General features: G+C 52.2%; 1 protein-coding gene across 3 annotated transcripts in view; it reads right to left on the bottom strand.

Annotated features, from left to right (window-relative positions):
- Positions 1-7,957: 7,957 nt before the first annotated feature.
- The window catches only part of Camk2a (calcium/calmodulin dependent protein kinase II alpha), a 67,490-nt gene continuing 62,014 nt past the window's right edge, over positions 7,958-13,433 (bottom strand). For all 3 annotated transcript variants that reach the window (XM_047555418.1, XM_047555417.1, XM_047555416.1), the window contains 3 exons: positions 13,124-13,218; positions 8,996-9,224; positions 7,958-8,710 (listed from right to left, as the gene is read on the bottom strand). In XM_047555418.1, the coding sequence (XP_047411374.1) occupies positions 8,707-8,710; positions 8,996-9,224; positions 13,124-13,218 (328 nt within the window). In that variant the 3' untranslated portion in view covers positions 7,958-8,706. The remainder of the gene's footprint in view (positions 8,711-8,995; positions 9,225-13,123; positions 13,219-13,433) is intronic.

The following is a 13,433-nucleotide window of genomic DNA, read 5'->3' on the forward strand; positions in this document are numbered from 1 at the left end:
GGGATTTTGTGAGAAATTTCCCAATTTGAACTGTGGCAATTACTTCAAAAGATGGCGAGTAGCACGGCTCCACTCTGCCTGCAGTCCTCTCTGCAGGCCGACTGCTCTGCAGACGTGGGGGTGGGCAGCCCAGAGGGCAGAGCTTGCCCGAGGTCCCACGCGAGAATGTGCTGGACTGGAGCCCAGGTGCCAGGGCTTTCCACCCCGATGTGGTCATCTGCTCGTCTCAGTTCATTTCTGTGTCCGTGGGTCCTGTACTTGGGAGGCTGGCAGGGAGCCCTTGGGTGTGGCGGAGGGTGCATTGGGGTCCTGCACTTTTCTTCCAGGACTCCCTTGGGTTCCCGCAAACACTGAGATGAGACTCTGGACTATCTGCAGTCACTTGCAGCTTCTGATCTCTGAGTGCAAACATGGAGGGAATGGGGGGATGAGGAGAATGAGGGGCTCCTTACCACACCACTGGGGACAGCCATATTCCCAAGGTCAAGTGATGGTCAACAGACACAGAGTCACTCTAGTTACCTTGTAGTGTTTGGTCCTCTGCAGGCTCCACCCCCTGTATTCCCTTCCACTACTCTGTCAAGTTCAAGTCCACACTATACCCTGAGCAGGCCCAAGCTATCCTGCCTCCTCCCTGACCCCATGTCTTCCCATCCATCCACTGGGATGCTAGCCCTCCTTTTAGGTGCCTCCTGAAGACACCCTCCTGCATAACTTTCCTCAGTTTCCAACCAGCTGTGGATTCCTAGAACCTTCAGAGGGTCTGACTCAGTCCTACATCTGGCAAGTCCTGACAGCCCAACCCTGCCTGAAAAGTGTGATCACATCTTTCAGAGACAATGTCTCTTCTTTCTGTGTGTTAAGACTCTTTTATGACACTCCTTGGAACACAGAGCCCAGGAGATTGTGCAGAGGATTCAGGCAGTCCAGCCACACAGACCTAGGCCCGCCCCCAGCTCCACCCTCCGGACCTGTGCAATCCAGAGGAGTCACTTCACTTCTCTAAACTGTATTTTCTTCAGAGTTTTCTTTTTCCTCTGTAGCAATCTCATACGAGGTTGGGATGATGCTCTAGGCCTCTGCACTGCCCTGGGTCTTGGTGGCACATGACATACATCTATTGATTAAAGGAACCCATTTGTGTCCTTGGTCTCAGTCCCACCACCTACTCTTCCAGAACAGAGCCTGGACTTCCCTGGTCTCTCACAGCTCTGTATGAGGGAGTGTCAAATCAAACACAGAACTCTGGTGGCTCTGGGGACAACGAGCAAAGAGTTAAGACAGCTTCAGGCCCCTCTGAATCTCATGTGACCCTGGGTTGTGCAGCGTCAGGGTCTGCGGTGGCCACTCTCTCCAGACTCATTTTTTGCCGGTGGCTCATGGAAAGTTTGGCTTCTTTAGCTCCAGGCCACTCCCTCTGGGGACTGAGGCCTTGCTGACGCTGGTCCTGCCCTGGAAGGGCTTCCAGGACTGCCTGCTTGCCAAGGATCCTTGGCCAGCATCCCCCCAGCTCATCTCCGCCTGACTTCCTGCTGCCCTGGCCGCTTCCCACAGGACAGAGCAGCAGCTGGCCCCCTCTGGTCTCCTCCAGCACCTCCATCCTGGATCACTTCTTGTTTGGGAGAAAAAAAGCCTCTTCCCGCTAATGTCCACAGCATCTGTGAGCTGTAACCCCAGGGAGTCGTCAGGAGTTGGAGCCAAGGCAAACTTGGACATCCCCTGGTCAGAGCCAAATCGTGGTTCCACAACCCATCCGAATGAATCTATTACTTCACCCCTCTGAACCCCAGCATCCTCAGATGTAAAGCAGAGAGAATAGTTGTCTCCTTGCAGGGGATTAAATGAGATAGTACTGGACACATATTTTTTTAAATGATCAATGTGCTTAAAGGCAAAGCTTAACTGGTAGAAACCCTCTAGATGGGATGGTTCTCATTAGCAAGCTGTTCCTTAGACAGGTGAAAAAAAAAAAAAAAGAGCTCAGCTCCCACCCCCAACCAGCCCAGGGAGAAGGAGGTCAGTCAGGGACTAATGTGCCTGGAGCCAGGGAGGGGCCAAGTGAGACCCAGGGCTCCTCAGCACTGTGGCAAGGCTCCTGGGTAGCTGGGCCTCAGCATCCCCTTCTGTGTAACCAATGGGTTGAACAGGAACAGTGGGTTCCACCAATGCCTCGGGGAGAGAGGTGAGTCAAATGAACCCTTGGCCTTGACCCACCCTTTCAGCCTTCTGGAAGGACCATGTCTTGGGACCTGGCAAGGGAGCAGCACCCACTTCTTCAGAGATGGATTTGGGATTGGCGCCACCTAGTGGGAAAGCAGTTCAATTTCTTCAGCAGGACAGGCCCTGGTGGTTTCCCCAGTGAGCTGGTTTGCCCAGGCCAAACCAGTAGGAACCGGGTGGAAGAGGAAGAGCGGGCAGCGCAAGGTAAGTGTGGGCACTGTCTGAACCCTCAGCTTGCTTTGACCTTGATTCTGCTGACCATGGTCAGGGTCTCAGAGAGCTTCTGGGCTTGGGTTGGCAGGAGTTTAGAGGCAGGGGAAGGGCCGATGGTCAATATTGATCTAGCTGAGTCAGGAGGAGGATGGGGAAGTGGGGAGCCTGGGGTGAGGCTTCCTGATAACTGCATATATGGGCTCCCGGTGTGACTGTGGGAACCAGGGGAGGGGTGCTATATGCAGGACTCCCTAACCTGGGAGCTGACTGAAACAACAGCTGCCTGGACTCCTGCCCAGCGTGATGTGTTCTAATCTCTGAGGATGGGGTCTGAAACATCTTTATTTTTAGCAAATTCCCTGGATGAATCTTCTGCTGCCAGACCCATTCCCACATTTGAGGAGCACAGTTTCAAAGGAATAGTTATAATGAGGAACTGAAACCCACAGAGGAGATGTAACTCACCTAAGGTCACCCCTTTTGGCTGGGTGGGAAGGGGTACCCCACCTGTAGCTTCATCCACCTGGGCCAGGCTGCCTTAGGGAAGTAGGCTCTGAGACCTTGGCAGGTCCAGGTGCAGAGGGAGGGTGGGCTTGTCCTGGAAGGCAGGACAAGGAGAGGGGAATATTCCTCAGAACTGGACCTGCTCCACCTGTGCACAGGTGCTATGCAGACACTCCCAGCACATACTGGAGGATGTTTCCTGAAATATTTACTACAATCCAGGTCTGAGAAAGGCCATTTCCATTGCTGGAGACTCACTATGTTCTGGAAAAGGACAACCACATCATGGTGGATTTGGGGCTCTCTCCTAGCCTCTGATACTTCTGGCTCCTCTTAAGCTGGTTTTCATCCCTCCCACCTCATTTTTGGGCCCTCGACCTTTGCTCTGGCCTCCACACTTTGCCCATATCTCACCCCACAAGCACCCCCACAAAGCCTCTCCCTCATTCCTGTCACCCTCTCTGGCCTCTTTCCTCCAGGTTCCCCATGCTTTGCACCTCTAGGTCCAGCCCCCATCTAAGCCTGCCCTGAATTCTTGTTCTCTACATGGCTCTCGCTGTCTATTATGGTGTCAGGGATTTCTGGGAGACAGGAGACACATCTAGCTTATCCCTGATCCTTCCTCAGAGCCCAGCGTGGCTCTGGCATACCTCAGGGAAGCAAGTGTTAACTGTGGCTCAGAGTCCAAATCTCCCTTCCCCCTCTTATGCCCAGGGCCATCTTGAGCAGCTTCCTCACCCTTTGACAGCACAGTCTCCTTAGTTATGGAATGAAGAGAATGATAGTGCCCACCGTACAGGGATGTGCTAAAGATTGAGAGGACAGAGGAGAAAGGATAGAACATGTCATGGAAGCCTTCAGAGGGACTTAACCTCCAGTGTGGATTTTAGAGGGTAGACAACGGAGAGATGAGGTGGTATGTGGAAGGGGACCGAAGGTCAAAGGTAGGGGAGTTTCTAAGAATCCCAGTCACTATTTGCTGGTGTCCAGAGTCAAGAAAACCCAAAACAGGCAAGGAAAGCCCCTGGGGGGAGCAGAGCACTGTGCCTCTGTGTTAGGAGGCTGGGTGAGTCCTGCCTCACGGTCTTGTGAGAAGAAGTCTCTTTGCCTCTGAGCTTTGTTGTCTGCATCTTCGAAATAGGATTGTCGTGACTGGGACAAGAGGTGTTGGATAAGCACACTGTGAACCACAGAGCATCATGCTCCTGTGAGATGAGCACAGCATTTTGAGTGGTACTGGGGATTAAACCCAGGGACATTGTACGACGTTCCCAGCTCTTTCTATTTTATTTTGAGACAGGGTCGTGCTAAGTTGCCCAGGATGACTTCAAACTTACAACACACTGCCTTAGGGTCCCTAGTAACTGGGTTCACAGACATGTGCTACTGTGCCAGGTGGAGCCAATATTTCTTGAAAGTTAAATGCGATCTGTCTCGGAGGTCTGGGCCCTCCTAAAATGGGATAGACACAGAGGCTGAGGACCATCTGACTCGCTCCTGTGCTGCCACCTGATGGTTGGTGTCTGCAACAGCAGCCTGGGCCCTCAAGCCCTTTGCATTGCCCAAGGGGAAGAGCCCAGGCTGTGAAGATAGAGCTGGGAAGAGTCATCCCTCAAGTTTGTGAGCTCCAGGACAAGGTGTGAAGAGAAGTCCCCAGGTCCCTCTTGCTCCTCTCAGCCTTGACCTGTGCTCTTGCTGTGGAGGTCCTCACATGTGTGCAAGAAACACACTCCCCATACACACTCCCGCTAGCCACCCACGCTTAAGCAACCAGGACAGACCCGGAAAGCAGCTGGTGTGGGGACTCTGGACTCCCAGGAACCTGGAGCACAGTCTAGAGGAAACTGTGGGCTCCAATGGGCACACCCCCTTGGCCCTGTTTGTGCAGACCTCTGGTAATGGCATGGCTTAGGATAACCAACTTGCCCCTGGTTTGCCTGAGACTGGCCTGAGACTAGCACCAAGAATCCTGTGTCAGTATCCAAGATGATTGGCCACTCCACCATGGGCTGAGAAGCTATGAAGCCACTGCATTGCCGCCCTGTTCCAGCCCAGCCACGGGCAAGCAGTTTGGGCTCAGAGAACCTCCGTGCAGCCAATGGGGCCTCTCCGAGCATCCAGCTCTCCAGCCCAAGGCCCCTGCACCAGATGCTTGGCCCACAAACCATAGGTTAAAAGGCCTTTCCGCCTCTCATGCCGCCGTTCTCCAGACAGAGCTGCGGAGAGAGCTCAGGTGCTCTGAGGCCGGGGGCTTGTCTATGAGGCTGGGCTAAGGGAAAAGAAGGGTGGGATTCTTTATCCTACAAGGAAAGTCAGGGCCTGTGGGGGAAAATTCTTGCCCAGGGAATCCCTGAGGGAGACTTTACCTCTTGGTTGTTTGTGGGAACCCATACCTACCTCTTGCTCTTGTTAAGGGTACCCCAAGAGCCTGATAGGAAACTGATTCCATCCCTGGCTCTGGATAAATGGTAGGGGGAGTCCACACTGAGTGATTGACTCAACCTTGAGCATGTAACCTAAGCTGGTCCAACAGAATGAAGACTGAGACTTTTCTTTTGCAACAGGAGAATCTGTGACAGAGAAGGAACACCTCTTAGCACATGGTGCTTGGCCAAGACAGGGAGACATGGAGTGCACAGAAGTTTGTAGCTATTTATTGCACTGAAAACACCAAGAATAAAACAGACACCCCTTTTTCCTTCCCCACCCCCCCCCCAGTAGCAGAAAGTTTGAGCAGTGGTCATTCAAGTTCACAGCCACATATTCGTTTAAAAAAAGAAAATAAAGAACTAAAAACAGAACCCCAAACAAATAATAACAAAGAAACCAGCATGGGGAGTCTGTCAAACACATCCCCCAAAGGGTCTCCCTTTGAAGGGAGACTGGAGGCTGGGGTGCGGGACGAGCCATGGTGGGCACAGACCCAGGAGAATGCTTTCCTGTAAACATATTTGCATGCTGGAGCCTGGGTTTTGCCTTGGGTTTGGATTTTTTTTTTTTTTTTTTTTTTTTGCATCTAAAGGGTGTTTGGGAGGAGCATGGAATCTGGTGAGGGTGGACTCTGAGAAGCTTTGTCTGCCAGTTTACCCCACCTGCTGCCTTAGGGTCTCCCTGGTGCTTTGGGGTCTACACCAGGTGGTCACCCACCCACCTTCACAGTGGGGGCCATCTCAGCCTGAGGCAGGGACCTGCCTCCATGTCTCTGGCATTTGAAGAGGCACATGGCGGGCAGGAGGTGTGTCAGCCAATGAAAGGCAGGACATTGGGGTCCTTCAGCTCAGTTTCCTCTTGTAGGGAAACCGAGGTCCAGAGAGGGAAAGGACGTGCCCAAGGTTGCACTGCAAGTCTGGTCAGAGCTGGGAATGGAAGCCTCCTAACCCTCCTACCACTTCTCTTTCCCCTGCAGCCATTGCTGATGAGCAGCAGATGGCACCAAAGAAGGGACTAAGGGGCCAGCAGGGCGGAGGGTGGGACTGGCCAGGCTCAGAAGCAAAGTGGAGGCCAGTCATGGAGGAAGCCTGGAAGTTCTCACAGGAAGATGGGCTTCATGTCACCATCTGTGTGATCCTCCATCACCTGAGTGGGAACACTCAACCCTTTTAACCAACGGGAGAACGGAGGCTGAAGAAGGGACCAGACCTCGCTTGGTAACTGTAGTATCCCCTGGTGAAGGACACACCGTCACCTTTGGCTAGGGATGGCTGAGGGGAACTGGCAATGCACAGAGAGACAGGTGGTTTTGCTGCTGGAACAGTAGGATCACTGGACAGTACTGAGAAGCCCTTTGGGTCTGGGGCAGGCCAAAAGCCCACCTTTATGCCTGGGCATCAGGGTCTTTGCAGAGGAACTTGCAGAGGCCAGTGATGGACCAGTTTGGAAACAGGAGGCCTGGGCAGCCAGTTTCCTGGCTTGCAGCCCAGCCTATCTCACCTGTCCCTGGGCAGCAGGACTGAAAAAGGAATCCAGCAGACAGCTCATGATGGGGAAAACAGAAAATTCTGGATTAAATGACCCCACCAGTTCTGCTCCTACCAACACCCAGAAGGGTGGGGGAAATAGAGCCTCCTCCAAAACCCTGGGGATGTGGCTCTTCCTCCCCTAAAATCCTCCAGAGGGGACAGTATCTCATGCTGGCAAAACACGGCCACACAGAGGCCAGAAGCACAGAGAGGCAGCAACATAATCCCGAGTCGGACACTGAGAATACAACCTCTATTATTATGATTATTATTTTGTCCAAAACATGTAGATTGATTTTGCTGTTTTTCTTCTTTTCGTTTTTGTTTTTAACATACTTACTGCATATAAAGTCATGCAAAGAGAACAGTGCAGACAGTAGATCCTCGTGGATGTGCCAAGACATTCCACACCAGAGTCAGTCCCAAGGGAAGAGGGCGGGAGAGAGGAAAAGTGAGCAGAGAGGAGAGCCCGAGGTTCAGGATGAGGCTTGGAGAGTAGATGTTTCCAGGGCTCTGCTTTGGCCACCAGATGCCATGGGGAGAGAGGCAATGAGGACACTTGTTCCTGGGACCCCGGAAGCATGGGGGCAGCACAGACAGATGGGATGAAATCCTGGGAAGTGCAGTCGTAGGACCCGAGTTTGAGAGAGAAGCAAAGCCAAGCTTGGATGTTTCCATCTGACAACCTCCTTGCCTCCTGCCCTGCCACCTCCTAGTCACACTGGCATCAGATGCTCCCCATTCTAGGAGGAAAGCCTGCATTGGCTCACCTTGGAACAGAAGGGCAGAGAGATCATGCTCCCTGGACTGAGCCCACCTTGGCCTCAAAATAGCACAGGTGACAAGGTCCACCTCAGAAATGACCAAAAAAAGGAGAAAAAAGAAAAGAAAAAAATCTAGAACAGAATAAAAACTACCCCTCACCCCTCTTCCCACCCCCCTTCCCAGTTCAACCCTTCTCACAATAATTCGAAAGGTCTAGTTATTACATAAATATCCATTAACGCGAAATCCATTTACGAAACACAGAATTTTGGCTATAAAAAGGCATGCGGTCCAAGTAGAAGTGATACCCAAACGTTGTTTTCTTTTGACCCTGAAACACAACCAGATCCCCTCTCAGACAGGACGAAGCCAGAATTCTCTAGGGATGATGGGAGGGCTAGTGGTGGGTTAGCGTTGGAGGTGAACTTCTCCAAAAGGAGGAAGGCAGCAAGTGGGGACACCTGAGGTGTGGGGCTGCCCACACTGAGGGGTCAGGTCTGCAGACCACCGTGAGGGGAGGGAATCAGGAAGCAGTTTGAGGAAGGGGGTGCTCCTAGCATCTGCTCCTCTCTTACCCTCTCCCACCGGGAAGTTTGGCTCTGGAGACTTGGGGTGTTCATTGGCCCTTCCCCAGGGACCCCAAAAGAGGAGATATCCTCAGCACACACCCCTCCTTCTCCCTGAACACACAGCTGGGGCATTTCTGCCTTCAGCCAAGGGCAGACTAGGCCAACAACAGCTAGGGGCGGTTGGGGGTCCCTGGGGCCAGCACCCCGGACACCGGGGCCTGAGGAAGCCCCGCCCTGGCAGAGGGAGAGCGGAGAGCGAGAGCTGGGGTTGGGAGGCCTGGACATGTGCTCTGAAGTCGTGATGGCTTTGTGAACAGCAGGTTTTTTCGATGCAGGCGCAGAATTGACAGTGGTAGTGGTGGGAAACGTGATGGGGAGAATTCCAGCAAGATCCAAGTGGGAGAACCAGCAGCATATTCCACGAACAAGGAGAGGATCCCTGCGACACAGCAACACAGCGATCCCAGCCTGGTCCTTCAACTGTAAGACACAGTGCAGACGGTGGGCTTGCAGAACCTCTGAGGGAGCCCACCCACCACCTTTGATGGAGTCCACACTTCCTCCCAGGGCTCTGGTCCGGTTCTGCCCCTGGACTCTGCAGGCCCGTGGTCTCCCTCCTGGGGTCCTCCCACCCTTCTCTGCAGCTTTTCAGAGGCAGAAGCTAGCAGCCAGCTTCAGAGACATGGCCCTGCTCCAGTCCACCACCCCACAATACACACATTCCCTTAGAACACCCTGGGGGGAGCAGGAAGGAAGGATTCTTACTGGGGGAGGACAGAGGGTGCCCCGGATCTGTGGAAGTGGACAATCTGCCATTTGCCATCCCTGCGGTGCCAGACGCGGGTCTCCTCTGACTGGGCGGTGCGGGGAATGCCGCCTGCATCCAGGTACTGCGTGATTCGGATGTAGGCAATGCAGGCCGACTCGTCCCCCATCAGGTGGATGTGGGGGTTCAGGATGGTGGTGTGCACAGGCTTGCTGTTCCGGGACCACACTGGAGGCAGGGATGGGAGGGGCAGAGCAGATGCAACTGGGGAGCCTCCTGCCTCACTTCCTTCACTTTCTCAACTCGCAGCACCCTATCAGTGGAGGCCCCTCCCCCTGCCTCATCTGCAGAAGGGGAGTCTCTGTGAGAGGGCTCAGATGCCTGGGAGTCAAGGCAGAACTGCTAGGTAACAGAGACATCACACCCCAGCTCAGACGCAACGAATTTCAGACACGCAGAATTTTCCAAACAGGAGGGAGTGGGATTTTACAATCATAGTCTCTTAGACACGTGGAATTATGGGACCAAAATGATGATAGAGCTGGATGAGCTCCATCTGCCTCAGACCCAGTTCCCTATATGGGCCAGGCAGGCAGAAAAAACAGGAGTTGTTAGATGATGACCAACCCCTCTGGTCAGGGAGATGACAGGGAGCGATGAAAACTGCGGAGGATAGAACTCTTTGTCCCATCTAAAAAGGGTGCCTGGTGGTTACCATGCGAATAAGCGAGACCCACGCTGTCATGCTGGGTGTCTCAAGAGGATCTGGAAATCTGGATTTTTATACGAAAACTTTCGCTTTTAATTAGTGGTATAGACTTTGAATTTGAAACATCATACAGGCTACATGAAAAGCAACAGCAGTTCAGATATGACCTGTGGGCTGCCTGTCCGCTACCTCTATGGTAGACACACAGAATTATGAAAACATGGAGAATATTAGAACTGTAGGATCTTAGAACCTTTAACTTTTGGGATTGTATTGGTAGTCATGGAGTGAGGTCACGGAGCTTTCCAGAGTTTAGGCATAGATCTTGTAATTGTGACTGAACTGATAAAAGTACCTGAACTAGCTCCTGCTGTATGAGGTCACCACCACTATTATTATTATATTGGTTCTAGAAGAGCTCTGTTGTTTCGTCAGTATAGAAAATAAAAGCACAGAAAGACAATGACCCAGGGGTGGGTTGGAGAATCAGATGGCTGATTCTCACCCTTTTGAGGAACCTTTAAGAGTAGCCCCAGTATAGTCCCCAGTCACATAGATAGCAGATTCAAAACACATATTCCCCAGTTCCACCCTTAGACACCCCAGTTCAAGGGACTAATAAAAATCTCCCTTCCCAGTCCCCACCCTCTGATTCTGATATGCAGCCAGATTTGTGAACCACTTATTTCCTGAAAAATGTAGAAAGTCTTATTTTTTCTGAATTGCAGAAAGCACCCAATAGCATCCATCCCCAAATATTGTGATCACTCTATACCAGGATTTTTGATAAATTATCAAAATCATGTGTCTTAGACTATAGAATAACAGACGTAGAATTCTGGGTTCTCAGACATACAGAATGTGAAGCTTTAGTGTCATTGACTTAGGGAACCTCAGAGGTCAAAGGTCACCACCTGGCACTCCTAAACAATGCAACAAGGCATCCATGAAATGTCCCTGACAGCATACAGGGTGAAGGCACACAAAACCATCTATTTCAATGCATCTCTTTAGTAGTTAAGGAAACTGAGGTCCAGAGAAGCCATCTGACTTGGTCCAACCTGGGCCAGTTTCTGAAAGAACTACAGTGTAACCTAAAAGAAGTCAGGCTCCTGGTGGGACTGAATTAGAACATTCTAGGACAATTCCAGAAGGGATGAACAGTTTAGCATTGTCAGGGGAATGAGTCTTGCCACTGTTGTTAGGGACTGGGGTCCCCAGACACCATGCTGACATGGTGTCTCTCAACTAGATTAAAGGCCCCAGTATCCACCCTGTGGATAGGGTGGGAAAGAAGGCCAAGCCCTCCACAAGAAAAGATTAACTGCATGGAGGGTGTGAGTCAGTGGTCACTCTGGGTCTTTTTCTCCTGAAGATCCTGCCTTGGAAGTGACCAAGAGTGGTAGGCCAGTGCTAAGATGGCGACTGCTGCCCAGGCAGGTGGGGACTGCAGGGGCTTCTCTCTCTGTTTGGTCCCATGGTCATCCCTGCACCCTCATATGGAGCCTTGGCCTAGTCTCTGCTCTGCTTTGTGGAGACAGGAGAGTTTATACCAGGGGACCAGCACTCCCAGAGGACAGAGGCATAATGGTGGCCCAGTGATCTGTGGGTGAGCTTCAGCGTGATGGGGACCCACAGAGTCCAGCCACCTCTGTTCACATGAGGATTTCATCTCTACTGCTACTGATCCTTTAAAGGAAGATGTAGCTTCATTCTTCACAACTTTTTCCTGGGGAGGGGACTCTGGTACTCTGTACTCCATAAAATTCAGTCAGGCAGGGTGCAGGCCAGGGGAGGGGTGTCCCTCCCAGCTGGAGGCTGCTACTGTGCAGATGGAGCTGGTAACACTGGCAATGGCAGGAGAGTGAGTCAGGTTCAGGTTCTGCCTCCAACTTCCTTTGGACAAGTCATTTCCCTCTTTGGGCCTCAATTTCCCTTTCTGAATGACAAAGAGTTGGACTAGATCCTCAGTCATGAAAGTACCGACCTTGATATCGTACCATACACAAGAGCCACCTGTGCTTATTTCATGAAAATATGTTCCTGGATTGATTTGCTTTACTAATTTACAAGTTTATTTTGAAAGGAAATTTCTAGCACAATCATTAATGAACAATCAGTATTACAGAATAAAATCTTAATACTAAGTCTAGAGAAAACAAAGTTATGCAACCATTGTCCCAAGCTCTTGCCTGCCAGGGATCTGAGCCTGGGACTGACTTGATCTTTATAAAAAGGAACATTAGCTCAGAGAGATGTTAAGGATAAACTAGTGTCCAACATTCTAGAACAATTCCAGAAGGGATGAACAGTTTAGCATTGTCAGGGGAATGAGTCTTGCCACTGGTGTTAGGGACTGGGGTCCCCAGGACACCATGCTGACATGGTATCTCTTGACTAGATTAAAGGCCCCAGTATCCACCCTGTGGATAGGGTGGGAAAGAAGGCCAAGCCCTCCACAGAGGCTTTCCCCTAGGTTGGAGCGGGAGTATTAAAAGAGAATTAAGAAGGAAGAGCTTTCTCACCATGTTAGCCAATGTTTCAAGTGGTGTTTACATACCCCTGAAATCCTGTTGTATAGCCCTAGTGGCATACGATAGTTGTATGTCCTGTTGTATAGGCCTAGTGGCCCCCCTCACTTTGGGGGACCCTGGATATACCACCTCCCAGGTCCTTCCTCCAGGTCCTAAGCTGTGTGATTCTAACCTGCATGCCCATTTCTTGGTCCCCTTCTGATCCGTGACCCAGAGAGACACAGACACAGGCAGAAAGCACCCCAGGCCAGGCCCAGCTTCAGCCCCCTGACAGTCCCCTGACAGCCCTGGTTGCAAAGCTGCCAAGGTCTCTCCTGCAGAGGAGAGGCCCAGGAAGGACGGACATGCAGGACAGAGACCTAGACAAACAGGCAGGGGCACAGCAGTGTGAGCTCGCTGTCCCCCCCTCTTTCCTGCACTGCCCGCCTACCAGGGGCATGTGCATCACAACCCAGGAGCCAGCTTGTGACCAGCAGGCAGCTGGGATGGTTGCGGGCATCATGATGTAGCTTGGGGTGTAAGCCAGTGGGAAGGCTCCCTTATCTATAAAACAGCAACAAATACCGGCCCCAGACCCATTCCAGGTTCGAGGATAGGAGAGGGCTGCAATGATTTGTCACAGACATCCCTGGTTTCTGGAGACCCCCACCCCACCTTGCCCCATCCTCAGCCACAGGAGGGACAACTGCCAGTCAGGCTGGCGGTGGATAGGCCAGGGTTAGGAGAGGGAACCAAGAGGGTACCAACCCTGGTCCACACGGAATCCTCCTCTTCTCTGGCTCCTGAGCCTCCCCTGGGGCCCTGCCTGTCACCCTGCTGTGCCATCCGGCAGGACATGGAACGAGAGCAGACAACAGGCACCCCAGAGAGAAGGGATTGCTCACGGTTTTCAAAATAGAATCGATGGAAGTCCAGGCCCTCGACCAGGTTCCCCAGGGCCTCAGGTTCGAAGGCTGTCATTCCAGGGTCACACATCTTCCTGGGGGAGGAAGCCAGAGGAAAGAGGGGCTGAGGCAGCTTCTTGCTGCAGCCTTGGAGGGGCAGCCTCTGTGGATGGGAAGAGGCTTGCACACTGCCGAGTGTGGGTCATGGCTGAGCGGTAGGTGCCATCAAGATCCAGGAAACCTAGGTACAAGTCCTGGCTCTGCCACTTACTGGTTATGCGACCCCAAGCAAGTGGCTTAACCTCTTGAA

Source organism: Sciurus carolinensis, chromosome 6, assembly GCF_902686445.1.
Source record: "Sciurus carolinensis chromosome 6, mSciCar1.2, whole genome shotgun sequence".
In the NCBI taxonomy this organism is placed as follows: domain Eukaryota; kingdom Metazoa; phylum Chordata; class Mammalia; order Rodentia; family Sciuridae; genus Sciurus; species Sciurus carolinensis.